The following is an 18,414-nucleotide window of genomic DNA, read 5'->3' as shown; positions in this document are numbered from 1 at the left end:
CAGTAGTTCTGAAATGTGAGCAGGAGGAAGAGGATAATGAACTGCTTTTCAGACAAACACCTGGACTTTCAATTATTTTAGCTAATAGAGAGTCAGCACAGAGAGGTGAGGATGTGAGTAATAGTGTCCCCTATTTTCCATACGGAAAGACCCTTGCATCAGGAGGAAGTCTGAGAGTAATGAGTTGCTGCAATCATAGTGGGTGGATATAAAGGCCATGTTAGCTTTCTCCAGGTTAGACACAGAGAATTGTTAATAGTTAGGAAACAATGCGGAAGCCTGATTAAACTACTACAAATCTCAGTTCTTAATTGAAGATTTGTTTGAAGGTGAGTTGACAAATACACACAACTTACCAATATGTAACTTTGGGTTTGTTGTCTTTAGTCACTTTCTGCTATAACGTTTTTTTTAAAGTAAAAGAAAGGAAAGAATCAGAGGGAGGCACCGGTGAACTCACAGTAATCAACAATATCAAATTAAAATTTAAACTAGTTTTATGAAGTATCAAATTAATACAATGATCACATTCAGTCTCAGACGTTCCTTGACAGAAAGCTCATCCAACATTTTTAAATCAATTACCAAAGTTCCTAAGAGAGAGGGAAAAAACTTCAAAAAGATAACTATTCAGACAAAAATAAAATTATAGGTGTCCATCTCCATCACAAAAATATCCTTTTTCATAACAAACAGTATCAGACATTTTATATCTGTGCTGTTTCTGTATAATCTAAACAATATTTAGCAGAAGAGAAAAAAGTCTGGACAGGCTTCACAGCTACGGGTTGTTTAGAGTCACTGTGTACAGTTTCACCTGACCAACATGTCCGGCTGTGGGAGGAAGTTTCACCACAGGAAGCCTACACAATCATATGAGCGATCATGACTGTCAGTAAACACACAGCCACATGCAAACACATAAGTACTGCAGACAGAAAGCCCCCCGCTGGTTGGAAGCCAGAACATTCCTGCTGTGAGGCTGCAGTGTTTAACACTGAGTCAACCATGAAGATGTAGAGTGTAAATAGAGCAGAGGAAGAGTGGGATGAAAGGTGAAGGGTTTGTTTAGGATGCTATTTGCCGCCTTCTAGGTTTTTCTTCATCTTTTTCTTCTGGTGTGTATCAAACAAGCTTTTTGATAGCAGGATGATCCATGAACGTTTTTTTAATATAACCTCTTATTTCTGTCTCATCTTTGCCACCATCTGTGTTTTGGGTCGACCTCTTGTACAAGAAGGCAGTCCTGTTCTTCTCCCAGGTCTCTCAGGGCTTTGTGCTTCCTCTCACATTAGTTTTCTCGGCAGGGTTTCAGCGGTGCTGAGATCTTTGCTTTTGCTTTTTACTCCCACAGGATGATGTTCTGAGAGGTTAGGTCCAATAATCCTGCTTCACTTAGCAACAGCTGCTGAATGGATTGCTATGTAATGTTATATACAGTATAAAGTTACATGTCTTTATATCATACATAAAACCTCTTTTTCTCATCTTTCAGTTATTTGTTTTAGGGTCTTAAGAGGAAACCGATTGCTCATTTCCATCCTAGTCTGAATCAAAACCTCACTGTGAGAAATAGTGCGTCAAAATTCTAATTCCCAGCCTCTAAAAAAAGACCAGCTTTCACTCTTGCATTCTAATTAGACAAATTTAATAAGATGATTGCCATTATCTATTGTAATCACCTTGTAGTAACGAGCTGAATAGAAAACTAGGGTTACCCTGAGTCCCGAGGAACAGGACAGAGACAACGATAACATATGGATCATTTTCATTTAATTTTTCTCAAGCACAATATATAGTGTTTATTCATTACCATCTTGTTTGAGATAAAATCTCATTAAAAATCAGTGTCACACATTTAACATTTCTATTTTATTACGTTTTACAGATTGTACAATGGGATGTAAACAGACAGGAGAGACATGAGAAAATACATCAACATTAGACTTATACACTCACACAGACGTTCCTCCCAGAGAGTAACTTATTTCATTGTAAATGGCAAAAAAAAGAAAGACAAAAAAAGATTTAAGGAGCACTTCTTAAATGATCTTTGGCAATTGAGATTGCTTTTAAATGGTTATTTTTGTGGTAGTTTCAGAAGCGTCTTTTCAATTGCTACTCACAGGATCTGAATGTGTATGAAAAGCTGAAAAGGTCTTTGGAGAAGTAAAGTGCATGAAGCAATTTTTCATGTTTTAAAAGCAGGAAAGAGCTTTTTCTTTTTTTGCAGTTTGTCTTCTCTATTTATTCAAATGATGATCACCGCAGATATTTCTGAAGTGATAAGTTAAATTCAGCAAGTTGCCAAAGCAAACTAAATTATTATTTTAAAAATTAAAATGCTTTACTTTAGTTTATTTCATAAAGCCACTGAGCTATGCAAAATAATAAAAGTGACTGACCTTTACTGGGTTTATTTGGCAAAGCCAAATGAATATGAGAAGGTAAAATACAAGTGGATATTCAGCCTTCAAAAAGGCCAATATGTATTCACCACTTATCATGTCATCAATCTGGACATTTATCACAAATGAATACTCTTCTGTCTGCCTCTAGTTATTTTCAAGCCAATGTGCCAGTGCTTTTGTAATGTATTACCATTCAGAGCAAAAAATAAGCCAAACTGGATGATTCACTCAATCATAATAACCATTCTGGTCCCAACAGATTCCAATTTGTGGAAATGAATTGAAAGGAACTGAACTTTTTGGACACCAAAACACAATGTTGATTATTCTTGAGATAAATTGGTAGAGATACCCTTTGACAGTTTAGAATAAGGAACAACGTACTTCAAATACAGAAGCATAGGCGACAAATATGAAGACAGCAAAAACAAGGGAAGCACTTTAGAGGGAACAAAGTCAAATACTTAAATATGTACCTTTACAGAAACACATCACTACGCCCTCTTGCCTGGCCAACCTTGGAGTTTGTCTTGCGACATAAAGCATTGCAGATAAAGTCACCAGCCTCTATAACTTTGGCAAGGTTCACCCCCTGCAAAAAAGAAGAAAAAAAAGGTTAGAGTTAAAATGCAACGTCTACAAAGAGTCAATTTAAAGGCAAGCTGCTCATGAGTATAAATTGATGTGTGCAACAGGTGATAGAAAGCTAAACTGTGGTGACAACATTCCACCAGCAGGGGTAGGAATTGTTAAATAAATAGTTCCTGATAGGAGGCATGCAAAACTGGGGGCTTGTGCAAGTTGTGTAAAACCACTGATAAAATAAACATTTACAGAGCCATATGTTTGCACAGTGATCTGTTTATGTAAGTGAGCTCTCAGAGATTGTATGAGTTTGGTTGATCTGTTGGGATTATACAGACATAAAATACAGCAGGTCTGTCAAAAGTGTACTGTGAAGATATACTTACAGTTTCAATGCCCATGCCATGGAGCATGTAGAGAACATCCTCTGTTGAAACATTGCCAGATGAACCCTGAGCGTACGGGCAACCTCCCAGGCCAGCTACTGCAGAATCCACTACACAGACCCCCATCTGCAAGGACACACAACAGAGACATTCAGTACCTCCACGCAGGCTTCACCTCAGGTTAAAATCCAGGAACAAAGATCCTTGTTCTGTTGGATTGTTCTGCCCAGTGCAGCGCGCCTTGCCAGGGCTGCGGTCGTGTTTTACAGCTGTTTAGGAGAACTGTGGGCTTATGTCTTGAAGATGAGTGGGCACAGAATGTCCCACAGTACAGCTTAGTCATCCTCTTTGTCAGCTCAAACCACCAGCACCACATAATTACGGCCTTGTTCATATGAGAGGAACACTATAAATGCTGAACAGATCATTTCATATGTTTCTGATTCTCCTGGTTACTCATGTTTTTACAGCACTACGCTGCCCTTAAACCATAGGGATTCACTTTCTTGCCACACTGAGGAGAAATTTTTTCCTCGGCCGGACGGTGTCCTTTTACAGCAGGGCCAACAATACAGGAATTATAACTTTACTACACAAATGTGCAGTTGCCACAAATAATCATTAAGGCCATAAATGAATTCACTGATGACCTTGGTTAAACACGTGCCTGTCCCCTGGTGGTCTTTGTGCAGAAACGTGAGAATATTTATACCTGCAAGAGATACATTTGTTTTGTTTGCTTGCTTGCTTGGCTCATTGACTTCTTACAATCAACATAATTGTTATATTTTATGGAAAACTTTTCTGGATTGTTTTTTTTCCTTTTACTGCAAACAACAAGCAAGTCTCTGGCCTCCATATGAAACTTGATGATGCGTTTTCAGTTTCTTTTATTTTTCTTTCAATGCTTTTGTTGGACAGATTACAAAACACCTTAAAATGTTGCTTGGGAAATGTTAGGTTACTACTTTTATTTGGGAGTTAATGATGCAAGAAGGGTTAATTTACAATTTCTCTGAATGCACGTATTACATAAAGAGAAGAATTTTCTCTTCTTGGATGTGTAAACTTTGTTTTCACACCAAAAAATGATAAAGCCAGACCTTCAGTTTTTTCAGAGTCATTACAGGCTAAGGTCTCGGGATGTTTTCCACATGTCCCTGGGATCGTCATGAGAATATTAAAGATGTTTTCCAGCTTCCGTGGCAGAGCCAGATGTCAGAGGATCCCACTGTGAGACAAAATTAACACGCTAATCCCCTCAGTGGCATCGGGTCATGAAGGACTTTCACCCCACGGAGCAGAACCAAGCAAGCTAAATTAAAAGTTAATTAATCTCTGTTTCCTTTTTTTAAACAATGCTCCTAATTGGTTGCTTTTCCTCCAGACAAGAATCTACTTCTTTCAGTTGCTGTCTGCGCCAGCCGTAATTGCTGTTTGTGTTGGCAAGGGAAGAAGAGGAGGTGGGGTAGAAGGAGGAGGAGATCTACTCCGGTGTGTGCAGTGCACAAGATTTCCAGACCTTGGTTAAAGCCAGAGCAGGATATTGTACTAGGCAGAATTTTTTGTAGTATAAACACAGAGTTGTAATCTACCATGCCAATCCTCTCGCTTTCAGCTGCTAACCGCGCAAGGCCAGGGGTCTTTGGCATACTGTTTCCGAGAGGAACAAAACGGACCCTTCAGCAGCGTGCCCTGTTCCTCTGGACACTAATCGCAGAGGAACTGGTGGTCAGCAGCTCAAGCTCGCAAATGCTCAGTTAGCTTCACACTGTCCAGAAACCAGATGTGCACTCAGTGTTAAAAGCCATAGTCAGTGAGCTGTGGCCATATTAAAACAATACATTCTTGGGTAAAGACACAGTGCATTTTCAAACTTGCATGATTTGGGATAAGCCAGTTGACATTCCACACTCTGAGTGGACAAGGCAGAAGATGGACACGCTCCCATTAGGGTTTTATAACTGCGTCAGAGAGACAAAAACAGAGAGTGTGTATTCACTGAAGGTTGCGAAGCGGTGAGGCTTTACCCACTGCTACATAAACTGGGAAGCTGAAAGAAACTGTCACAGATCCACTACTGACACATATATCACCTTCCAAGAACGCATATATAAGCACGCCACTGAAAAGCAACATCCAAGATACTGGAGGGCAGCTAGGAGATAGACAAAACAAACATATAAAGAATAAATAAATTTTATTTTATTTCATGATTTATATGAGCATAGAAAAATTCTGAGCTATACAATGAAGTCATTCACAATCCACATCAACGTCTTCATAGATTACTGACTTTAATGAAAGTGGAACAATCAATAACCATGACAATCTGTCTAGTCTTTATGTTCAGGTGAAAGCTGTGTGCTGTCAGTAACAGGTAAAGACTACTATCAAATCAAACCATATTTAACTTTATTACACCAAAATACAGAACAATAAATCTCCTTAAACGATCCATAAAAATATAGTAGAAAAACTAATTAATGGCATTAACACGTGCAGATTGTGGAGACAGACATGCACCTCTTCATATTCTTATTGACCAATTTTATATTTTTACTACATTTATATATAGAGAGGTGTGTGTGTGGGTGTTTGCTTCATGTGTCCTTTGCATTTGTCTGAAAGATGATACTTTTGTTGTTCTTTGTGATGTTTGGGCTTGTCGGTTATTGTAAGGTTCTGAAACCGCATTGCACAATTATTTATATGTGTATGTATATTTGTATAATAATAACAACTGAATGGGCTGATATAGTTTTTATTTATTTTTTATGTGACAATAATCTAAAATAAATAAATGTTATGTTCTATGTGTGTAGAAAGAAGTGACTACAAACCTTGTGATGTTTAATGAAAAATAAATAATTGATGTATCTGTTCTGTAATGGTTTTTATTACATATCCTTCCATTTATGTTGTTTCCTCTTATACTGTATGTGCTTTGATGCAGTTTTGTTTGCTTGCTAGTCTAGTTTTTTTTTCTCTTTAATGTATAACATCAACCTGCCCAGGAGCTGCAGATGAATATTTGCCTTATACTGTAAGGCCAATTTCAATACATTTACATCTTCTTGATGTTAATTATTATGTGTTGTCCCTAACACCAAAATGAATAAAGTATGAAATGTAGTACCAAACCTAGATAATATTATTATATATTACATACATGTAGTTTTTTTAATTAAATGTATGAATGCACTCTTTTTTTTGTTTGTTTTGTAAAATATGTGTGTTTAAAACAGTTTCTATAAATAAAATGTATTATTTGTCATTTAATATTTAATTCTATTATAGTTTATTTATTTAGCTGCAGAGTGTATAATTATTGATTACTGGATTTCTAAGTAACAGTAGGGAAAGTATGATGACTATGATGATCACAATGATGGCTGATGATGTAGATCATGATATGATAATAATGTTATACAGCAAATGTCAATAATAACATCATCACCTCACACCAACAATAAATTAAAGAAATACATAAAATCAGGCCAACATAAAGCTGTATTGAAGTTCAAAAATCAACACAGTTGCTAAAATAAACTTATTGACTCTGCACAGCATGTCGTGGTTTAACGTGGACAGAGACATAAGAAAAAAAACTGAAGATGGATGTTGTTTTTAGCGGAGATCTTGAGCATGAGCACAAACCGGTTATATTGTATTCCCCCAGCTGCAGCAGTACACAATACACCAAAATTGCAGGTAAGAATAAATAATTTTCCTTGCCAAGCCTGTGAAATCTAAGTACATACGTTGTCATTGTGTGACCTGCCAGGAGAAGGTTTGTAACAAAGCCCCCCCTCCCAGACCTCCTGGAAAAAAAAGAAAAAAAAAAAAAAAAAGGTACAAAGACTGAGGAATGTCTTTATCAGGAACAAAAGAGGTGACTCAGGACTGACAGCGCTGGGGGAATTCATTTCTCTCCCAGTTGGTGGTGTGGACTTCTGGCACACAGTAATGAAAAACTATGATAAAATCTTTCATTTCCATCTTGTTTATGGGTGAGCAAATGGTAGGCTAAATATTCCCGGCTGCTATTATTTTCTGTGGCCAGGGGGCAGCTGTGTTGAATCATTCTAAATATGATCCACAGAGGAATTTTACCGTCCCTCTGCGCTTTTTCACTCTGCCATCCAAAATCAGCGCTAACATAGACATTGCTGATCTTTTCTTCAGTGTTACAGATGATTAGCACCATTGACAACCAAGAGAAAAGCATCAATATCAGAGTAAATCAAACCATAATTTCCTTCAAATAAATGCTTTACTCTGTTATATGTCCTGACAGAGTTGACGTTTCAACAAAAGTATTTGTTTAACATCAGAAAACATCTAAATAAAGATGTCAATGCATCAGTTGTTTTAGATTTACAGAAATTAGAAAATATCTCAATTATACTCTACTATGAACCATATCCATAAGTTAATATTTATTTGGAAATAAACATGTAATCAAATTTGATGGAATAGTATACAGAATACAGCCAGAAGAAATAACTGGCCAACTTTTGTCAATTTCATAAATAAAATATCAGGGAAATAATGTGAAAATATACCAGCTACATACATGGTACCTAGTTATTGTATTTAACACTATTATATTAGGGTAATTTGTCTTTGGCGGGCATGTAACTCTTGATAATTATGTTTCCAGGTCTTAAAACTAGGTCTTTGTTATTCTTGGGTGATACTGTAAATGAATTACATTACCACAGTAATTATGCAGTAATTTTAAAACTAAAAGTCACAAAACGTAATTACCTTCTGCCACACCAGATATTTACAAGTTCTACCAAAGTTTATAGAGTTGTGTATGCAGCTGCAGCGCCATTCATCACGTGTTCGAGCAGCGAGCGAATGAAAGGATCATTTTCCACTGGCCTTTAAGCACAGCATTGTCAGAGAGTTCAACAGCCAAGCGACAGATGAGTTAGGAGCCCCCCAGGGCCCTTCTATCCACCTAGCTCTCAGTTTGCTTTGTCCAACAGACAGTGAATAGGTGAGCCTTTGTGCTGACCCCCTTACATCTGCTGACCCACCCAGCCCCCAATGAGCTTCCTCCTCTGAAATGACAATGTGCTCCAGAGAACTGATACAGCCATATCTGCGTTACCTCTGTTTTATGTCTTGAGTTATGTCAGTTTTACACTCGCTATGGGCAAAGTGGTAAAAAGCACCCAGACGCGAGCTCTTCCACAGGGGTTTACAACCTAATTACACTTTTGTGAGCTGCGTAGAAACAGAGTACATTATTGCAATAGTCCATGATGGGTTTTTTTCTTCACTACAATACATGTGACTGTCATGGAAGGGCCCTTTGGAAATATCTTATGTTCATTAAGATTCTGGGAGTTTTTTTTTTTCCAAGTGGGCAGTTTGTGAATCATCTTGCTTTGTGGGGAGGCTTAGATCATGTTTCTTAATGCCCCTCTTCCTTGTTGACTGATGGTTCCTGGTTTTCTCTGTGTCCCATTGTAACCTACACATTTGTTTCATACGTTTTCACTACTCTCCAAACAGAGGATACGTTTATAATGTCGTAAACTGACGCAATGTCATTAAAGCTCAGGGCAGAATGGGGTTTGTAGGGAGTTTCATAAACATTTGGACAGCGATACATTGTTTTACACTTCAGCATCTGTTTAAGTGGAGAATGTGAACAGTGTTTTTGAGATTTATACTAGATGAACACACTTGTGTGTGATTATATTCTTGTAAGCTCTAAAACACGTGAATTTGACATGATTTCAAACAACCTTAAATAGCCAAGATAAATAGCCATCAGCCTAAAGGAAGATTTTAAGGGAATTTAACTTCCTTTTGCCTGATTCAAGTGGAAAATAACCACTACTTATCATTCGCTCTTCGTAAGAATGAAAACAATATTCTAGCATTGAATGAACTGTAACGTATGCCTCAAAAGTTGTCTAAAAAGATGGATTGGAAGCAGCTTAACATATGATTATCCCCAGCAGGAATAATGATTTAAAGCAGTTAGAAAAGACTTGTGATCTCCACAATGTTGGCAGTTACTTAAGGAAGTTGAAAGATGTCCTGGAACAAGAATCACCACCTCAACTTTGCCTCCACATCTGGTTGCTCGTCTTCATGTCATCATGAGTAACAACATTGATTTATGCAAAGGCTGGGCATTTATCCATAATCGGCCTGTGGTTCTCCACAGGAGTGTTCGTGTTCATCAGAAGAAAATGGATGTGCATGTGAAGGAGAAGGTGCCCAAAGAATCCCCGCCAAGCCACTGCAAAAGCAGAAAGCTGTCAAACAATTTAACATGAGGGGACGAGCAGATCAAGAGGATGATGCATCACTGTCTGGTGCTTGTACAGAGGAAAATCTACTCTTCCAACTCTGAGGTAAATTGCCCCCCTCTTCTAACCATGCCAGTAAGCCCTCTATAGAAAAAACCTTTCACACCCCTCACACAAAGATCAGGATGTTTTTTTCATATTTTTCTTCACATAAGAGACGTGTGGCTGATGCCTATCCTCCCAGAATTATCAGAGCCTGAGACCAGACCTGAGAATATTTAAATCTTTCTCAATTTCAGAGATCCCACATTACTTCACCAAATTTGCAGAAAAGTCAGGGCTCTCCTCCACTCTATTTTTCAAAGATGTCTGCTTGATGTCTGCCAGTTTTTGAGAATTGGCAAGCTCCTTTCTGGTCGTTTCCTAGAATTCACAGGCCCCTCCACCCAACTTGTGAAGCAGTCTTGGAGCCGTTCCACCTTCAATTTAAGAACTTCCAGAAATGCCAGGTGCCTTGAGCAATTCTTACACAGAGTAAGGCAGCACAGTCTTGACAAAGAGAGCAGCATTTACAAATCTTTACCACAATTTGTTTCAGAGAAATGGATAGATTGTTACTTTTTTAAAATGTATTATCTTGACCTTTGTTTTTCTCTTTTGCTTTTATTGGTGATGTTTATGTCTTTTGTGTCTAAAGGCCTCTTTTAAATAAAGGGTGTATCCTTTACATAATAAAACTGCTTACATGTGCAACAATGACGGTACAGAGGGTCAAAGTTGAATAAGTTGATGCAGTTATACAAAATGCAGTGAATGTTCTTGATATATATAGTTTGATTAATATCATATTTTTGTCAAAACAATAAAATTCAGTACTTAAGTCTTAAAGGGGCGTTATGGAGTTTCCAGCGGCCAATAGCGGTGCGGTTTTAAGATTGCTACCAGGCGTGTGCTCGTACGCATGCTTGCTTGAACTCATGAGCGAGCATAACCCGAAACACAACCACTTTCATACAGAAATCCTGCAATAAACAGGAACACTTTTCACTCAGACATGTTCAGGCTCTGTTACTTCAACGTTCCCGTCTCAGAGGCAGATCAACACCGGCTCCGTAACGTTACTTCATTCAGCGCAGCCAGCCGCATATCAGCACAATCCTCCCGGAAAAAAGGCAGAGTGACAGCGGCTATAGACAGGCAGGGAGACAGCTTCACACAATATAGTGGAAACTCAGGTAAACCCCTATTGCAACGTTACAGTAATAGTTTTATCAGCTGCAGGTTGAACTAATCCATGCTCGTTACATGATCACGGTACATTTACTGCATTTAGTCGACGTGCTACAGCTTTAGCTCGCCTGCTGCTTTCGGTAACTATCTTTACTATCTGTGTATCTTTCACCAGAGGCTCAGCAATGTCAACACAGCTAAATGTATTAGATGATAACGAAACGGGTAGTGAGCTGGACTGAATATTATAACGAGATTGTGTCACACTTTATAATAAGACCGCAGTACTGTAGTGTTAGTGCATGGCTCTTCCTCTGGGTTGTTGTCGATGTGAAGTTGCAGTGTTGTATATTATTGTGGGTCACGTTAGTTACAGCGAGGTGGAGAAGCTATGAACCTGAGTATTGGTAAAACCACAATAATCCTAAACTGAACGTTACGAAGCAAACAGAGGCAGGTCCGAGCTACTATAGTGTTAGCTGGCTGCTTCTGGCTGCATCACTATAGGCTAACGTTAGTAAACAAATCACTCACCATTTGCTTTTTACCATTATATCCTTTCTTGCAGGCTAAATCAACAGTGGTACACAGAACAGTAACATGGGTTGCGTTAGTTGGTGAAGTAATGTGGAAAGCAATATAACTTTGCACCGGATAACATTAGCAACTGCTCTGCGTTAACCGGTGAGCTAACGTGACTTTCTCTGTGTTTCTCCAGCTTTACTAATGCTCACTGTGTTCTTACTTGACATCATCTGAACCCGTTTAATCTGATGGGGTTCAGCACATAAAACTTTATTGTTGTTTTGTATCCTTACGTGGAGCCTGTGTTTTGCTGTGAGATGGTTGTTTGATGGTGTTAGTGGACTGCACGTCATTAGCTACCGTGTTGTCGCTGTAGTACCAGAGAGGCTCGGGAGCGCGCACAGGGCTGAATCCGACCCGGAGTCCCCACATTAAAAGCAGAATAGTGGCTGATGCAAGCAACAGAGAAAACAGACGTGTGCTTCCAAGTGAGTTTTGAGCCCATTGACAATAAGGCAATGAAAATTTTATTAATTTCATAGAAAAACTTACATATAGTCCCTTTAACTGAAAGATTAAGAGCTTATTACCAACACTATATATATATTTTTTTTTTTTTTTTTTTGTTGTTTGTTTGGGTTTTTTGTTTTGTTTTGTTTTATGAGTTCTTACCTTAAGTGCAGTAAGGATGTTGGGCAGTGCTTGCCCGTAAGTGTCATGGCAGTGAACTGCTACAGCGTTGGTGGGTACCTCCTTCATTACACTCAGCAGCATCTTAAACATGGAACCTGGAGTACCAACACCGATGGTATCCCCCAAGGAAATCTCATAACAGCCCATTTCATATAACCTCTTTGCCACCTAAAAAATAGTGAAAATATGGTAAAATGCTTTATTAAACAAAAAAACAACACCTAGCTCTGTCTGCACCAAGCCATAATAATAAACTGACAATAAACACAGGAGTGAATTCTTTAGCTTAAACATATTTTTCCAAAACTTGAAAACAAAAAAAAACACACCACCCTATCCCCAGACTATTACATATGCTGCTGAGATAACACCCTGCTTTCCTGTAGTTTCATGAAATGAAAGTCATCTTATAAATTCATTGCATGTGAAAACTGAGGAAAAATGTATTCCAAAATGACAGATTACTAGGAAAAAAATATATAGCAGCCATAACATTATGACCAACTGCCTAATATTGTGTAGGTGCCCCTTTTGCTGCCAAAACAGCTCTGACCCGCAGAGACATCGACTCCACTAGACCTCTAAAGGTGTGCTGTGGTTTCTGAAACCAAAAGGTTAGCAGCAGATCCTTTAAGTTCTGTGGCGCTGCTCGTCTGTTGAATCAGGCTTCGCTCCCCATTTGCATCCATAAACCATCGTTCAGCTATTATAACTTCGCCCTTGTCAAAGTCACTTAAATCCTTACACTTGGCCATTTTTTTCTGCTTCTAACACATCAACTTTAAGGACACAATGTTCACCTGCTGCCTAATATATCCCACCCACTGACAGGTGCCATGGTAACGAGATAATCAGTGTTATTCACTTAACCTGTTTTCTAATATGTATATCAGTGACATGTGATAACATTTCAAATGAATCATTAATGTTTTCTCTACTGAATGTTTCAGGAACCGCAAAGGTCTGTCTAACCTCAGCAACTTTGGAAGGCTCAATGTGTCCCTCGTGGGGGCATCCAAGGGCACAGGAAACATATCTGAAAGAGGACAACTTCTGTGAGAATTTGAATGTGTTGATATAACATGATGTTTATCAGTGAGATACAAAAAATATGTCCATGAGATTTGGTAACAGATCTGTGATTGGATTTTGGTGGTGATCCAGATCATTGCCATTTGTTAATTATCAAACAGTATTTGGCACTTAAAAAATGCCATTGTTAGTCCCCTCTATTTTTTATGTATTTATCTCTTTTTGGACAGAGAGGTTCATGTAGCCTAATCTAAGAAAATGTTACACTCGCAGTGGCCTGCTTTTCCAAGTATAACAAAAGGCTAACTATATTCAGTCACTGACCCTGTTTGGTTTGCTTTAATGTCCATCTGGACTTGTGGTCTACTAATGCATAGATATAACTTGGTGAACATCTGGGAGTTTGCTATAAGCTATCATTACTGAAGTGTGTGTTTTCTCCTACATATAGAAACTGCAGTATTTCCCACTGTTTTCATTTGGAGTAAAAAACAAATGTGATAATCAGCATAAAATCAGAAAGTGGGTAGCCTAAGACATATGTGTTTTTACTCATTGTGAGTGACAATTAATATCCAGAGTACTAACCCGCGGACTGGAATTTGTTGCTCTTTGGCAGCGTTAATGACTTCTTCAAACCTCTGCATGCTTTCATCAATAGAGCAGTTAATATTCTTTTTACTGAAGGTTTCAGACGCTGACCCAAACACCGCCACCTCAGTAGCACCAGCTGCAACCTTAAAAGAGAAGAGAAAAATTAACTTGTAAAACAGTTTCGAACGCTGTGTTGGAGTCACACTTATGTAAGTGTAGGAATTATGTGGCAAAAAAGGACATAGCGCCAAACAGTTAACTCAAATTGACAAGCATGGGTAAGTGGTTGTGGTTTATAGCAGAGATCGCTGTGCTGAATTGAAAATGAATGCTTACAGCATCCTGGAAGCCTTGCATGTTGGGTGTCAAAACAGGGTAACGAACATGAGGTGCTCTCTGGATTCCTCTGAGGACATCAGTGTGGTCTGCCATCTAAATGAACAGGGGCAAAACATATGACGTAGAAAAATAAACCTCTAACATCATCTCAACATGTTCCAGAGTATACATCAACCTGCATAAATGTTTTCACATGTCTGAAGGCAGCAGATAATAAATAAACAACAGCATTACTTTTTCATGTCATATTTCTCAGTATAAACAGAACATATGACGTGTTAATGTTTGCTTTTTCAGGAAGTATATAGAAATTCAGTTTATGACAGGAATTATATATATATATATATATATACATACACATACACATACACACACACACACACACACACACCAAGGGTGCTAGAGGAGCAGGTTTGTGCAGACAAGAAAGAGAGCCTAATAAATCACTCAACACTCTTTTGCTGTGCACAAAGAAGAGTTATTACCTGCGGTACCCACTTTGAAGACACAAAGCTGGTGGCCTCGATCACAGGCAGGCCTGTTCCTGAGAGCATGTCTATCAGCTGGATTTTCACCCCTGTCGGAACAATTTCCTGGGGAACAATGAAACTGAAATAGCTCTTTCTGGATTTGATTCCACTCAAGATGGGAGGTACAACAAGCAGATAATATATGGCAGGTTTTTCTCTTTTTGCTATGCAGCTTGACAATCACATTGATACCTACATTCAAATGTTGAATCTTGCACTTGCTGAATATTTTGAAATCTTATATTCCTCATAACACATTGTGGTAAATAAAATTATCCATGCATCCCATGCAATCTGTAAAACTACTGGCATGCAATAAGGAAATGATAAAGCAGTGACATGCTAGGCAGAGTAAACTAAGCCAGAAGCCGTGTCATCTTTCCTATTCAATTTCAAAGAAAATTTGAAACATATGCTCCTGGCAATTATGGCACACAAACCATATGTTATGGATTGTTTGATGCATGAAAGATAAAGGAAAAAATGGGGGATTCCTGGGATGGTCACGTATAGTATACAAAACAGGGATGCATATAAATATAAATGAGATTCGTGACTGAAATGACAGTGTATACCTTTTCATTTTGAAGTCCATCTCTCGGCCCAACTTCAACTATTTTAACAAACTCTGGATACTCATGTCCTGTAATGGGCTGGAAATATATCAAAGAGAAGCAGAAGACAGAGTAAAAAGAGCAATACCACTCAACAGGACACTGAACACAAGCAGTCAGTCATCCTTTTGGCTTGGGATGGTTCAGGACATGTTAGTTCTAACATGAACAACTGTCTACCTCAAAACCAGATGAAACCTGAGAACCAAAACATAAGCCTGTTATGCAAGTATGATGCAAGTAAGAAAATACTGGGAAACAAGGTAAGGGTAACTCCACACAAACCACAAGGGATATTGTGTGAATTTTTCTGGTCTGAGCCTTGTAATTTCAGAGAAAAAGCTCAAACAGCATTTATATGCAGTAGCTAATAACTTCTTAAACTGAGTGAGTGACATTTAAAACACCAACAACTGCGAAATTAATCTATCTAATCCTGTTTTTGTCCACTAGGGAGCAGAGAAACAAAACAAGCTAACAGATGTAACAGTTTACAGGTGCTGGTCATATAATTAGAATATCATCAAAAAGTTGATTTATTTCAGTAATTCCATTCAAAAAGTGAAACCTGTATAATGTATACATTCATTCCACACAGACTGATATATTTCAAGTGTTCATTCCTTTTAATTTTGATGATTATAACTGACAACTAATGAAAACCCCAAAATCAGTATCTCAGAAAATTAGAATATTGTGAAAAGGTTCAATATTGACATAAGACACCTGGTGCCACACTCTAATCAGCTAATTAACTCAAAACACCTGCAAAGGCCTTTAAATGGTCTCTCTCTAGTTCTGTAGGCTACACAATCATGGGGAAGACTGCTGACTTGACAGCTGACCAAAAGACGACCATTGACACCTTGCACAAGGAGGGCAAGACACAAAAGGTCATTGCTAAAGAGGCTGGCTGTTCACAGAGCTCTGTGTCCAAGCACATTAACAGAGACGCGAAGGGAAGGAAAAGATGTGGTAGAAAAAAGTGTACAAGCAATAGGGATAACCGCACCCTGGAGAGGATTGTGAAACAAAACCCATTCAATAATGTGGGGGAGATTCACAAAGAGTGGACTGCAGCTGGAGTCAGTGCTTCATGAACCACCACGCACAGACGTATGCAAGACATGGGTTTCAACTGTCAGAAGCGTCTCGCCTGGACTAAAGACAAAAAGGACTGGGCAGCTGCTGAGAGGTCCAAAGTTATGTTCTCTGATGAAAGTAAATTTTGCATTTCCTTTGGAAATCAAGGTCCCAGAGTCTGGAGGAAGAGAGGAGAGGCACAGATTCCCCGTTGCTTGAAGTCCAGTGTAAAGTTTCCACAGTCAGTGATGGTTTGGGGTGCCATGTCATCTGCTGGTGTTGGTCCACTGTGTTTTTTGAGGTCCAAGCTCAACGCAGCGATCTACCAGGAAGTTTTAGAGTACTTCATGCTTCCTGCTGCTGACCAACTTTATGGAGATGCAGATTTCATTTTCCAACAGGACTTGGCACCTGCACACAGTGCCAAAGCTACCAGTACCTGGTTTAAGGACCATGGTATCCCTGTTCTTAATTGGCCAGCAAACTCGCCTGACCTTAACCCTACAGAAATCTATGGGGTATTGTGAAGAGAAAGATGCGATACGCCAGACCCAACAATGCATAAGAGCTGAAGGCCACTATCAGAGCAACCTGGGCTCTCATAACACCTGAGCAGTGCCACAGACTGATGGACTCCATGCCACACTGCATTGCTGCAGTAATTCAGGCAAAAGGAGCCCAAACTAAGTATTGAGTGCTGTACATGTTCGTACTTTTCAGTTGGTCAACATTTCTAAAAATCCTTTTTTTGTATTGGTCTTAAGTAATATTCTAATTTTCTGAGGTACTGAATCTGGGATTTTCATTAGTTGTCAGTTATAATCATCAAAATTAAAAGGAATGAACACTTGAAATATATCAGTCTGTGTGGAATGAATGTATACATTATACAAGTTTCACTTTTTGAATGGAATTACTGAAATAACTTTTTGATGATAATTTTATTATATGACCAGCACCTGTATTCAGCTGGTACTACTAACGCGTTAGCATACAGTGCCTTCTTTCATATCCTGCAGTTATGGAGCAACATTAGCATTCATTTTGAGTCGTTTTTCTGTCTACCTGACAAATAACTTCTATATCCACGGTTATTTTTTACTCTGTCTTAATGTCCACCAACTCCTGAAATAAATATGAGTCTTGACGTAAACTGTCTTCACCAACTAAACAAACGTTAAGTCACTAGCTTGTGTTGCTAAGCAGTTAGCTAAACTAGCTTAACCTTACAGTAGGAGATAAAGGCAATGTAAGTTAATGTAAGCTACTAGTACATTTTATGCTACTTTATACTTCTGAGGTGCCTCGTGAGTGATTTTATTATTTGTAAATATCAAATATATTTAATACAAGCTTATCGGGCTATGTGGTCAGTGAGTAACAGTAATGTTATGTGAATGTACGTTAAAGAACCACTATGGGCAGCCTATTTGTCCACCTGCAGTGAGTTAAACAAATCAGCAGGCAGCCTAAATGGAGCTAACGTTAACTTACACAACACATAAGAGAATAATGTAGTCTGCATCTTTGTCATTTTCAGCTGATTCAGGAAACAATTTACCATACATATTTACAGTAATGTGTAAAAGTATAACAAAAAATCAGCATCAAAACTGTCAACAGCAACGTTAGTTGGCTGTTGTGCAGCCTCGCTGTCATAAGAGAGTCATGTGGCAGAGCATGTGCAGCAGATTTGAAACAACAAAAACGACTACGCCCACCTTCTCCTCTAGCAGCCAGCGTTTCAGCCATGGATAGTCCTGGACGAGTTGCTCATAGCTCAGGCAGTGCTTCACTGTAGTGGGTACGTTACCCATCCGAAAGGCTGCTGCTCAGCCCGCTGCACCTCCGTGTCCTCCGAGAATAACCCTTGCACAGACCGCTGCAACTAATAAAGCAAATTGAAGCGTCCGATCAAAATGCTAATGCAGGCCCGGACGATGGAGGGCCTTGCTGCATCAGAGGACAGCTGCAGGCGGTGAAGGATGATTCAGCAGTTGCCTTGGCAGCCGCATCCCTACCAGGGAGGGGATCAAAACAGAGAGAGAGAGAGAGAGAGAGAGAGAGAGAGAGAAAGAGAGAGAGGAAATGGTGTGAAGCAAATTGGCAAA

The 18,414-nt window shown here is 38.9% G+C and overlaps 1 protein-coding gene across 1 annotated transcript; it reads right to left on the bottom strand.

The window, feature by feature from the left end:
- Positions 1 to 1,853: 1,853 nt before the first annotated feature.
- On the bottom strand, positions 1,854 to 18,310 carry hmgcll1 (3-hydroxymethyl-3-methylglutaryl-CoA lyase-like 1). Its single transcript, XM_046070342.1, has 9 exons — positions 18,025 to 18,310; positions 15,182 to 15,259; positions 14,562 to 14,669; positions 14,074 to 14,169; positions 13,732 to 13,880; positions 13,084 to 13,147; positions 12,091 to 12,279; positions 3,383 to 3,508; positions 1,854 to 3,003 (listed from the first exon to the last, which is right to left on the bottom strand). The coding sequence occupies exons 1-9, from the start codon at positions 18,118 to 18,120 to the stop codon at positions 2,890 to 2,892; spliced, it is 1,020 nt and encodes a 339-aa protein (XP_045926298.1). The 5' UTR covers positions 18,121 to 18,310; the 3' UTR covers positions 1,854 to 2,889.
- Positions 18,311 to 18,414: the final 104 nt, after the last annotated feature.

This window comes from Micropterus dolomieu, linkage group LG15, assembly GCF_021292245.1.
Source record: "Micropterus dolomieu isolate WLL.071019.BEF.003 ecotype Adirondacks linkage group LG15, ASM2129224v1, whole genome shotgun sequence".
Classification (NCBI taxonomy): Eukaryota; Metazoa; Chordata; class Actinopteri; order Centrarchiformes; family Centrarchidae; genus Micropterus; species Micropterus dolomieu.
This window is presented reverse-complemented; position numbering and strand designations above follow the sequence as displayed.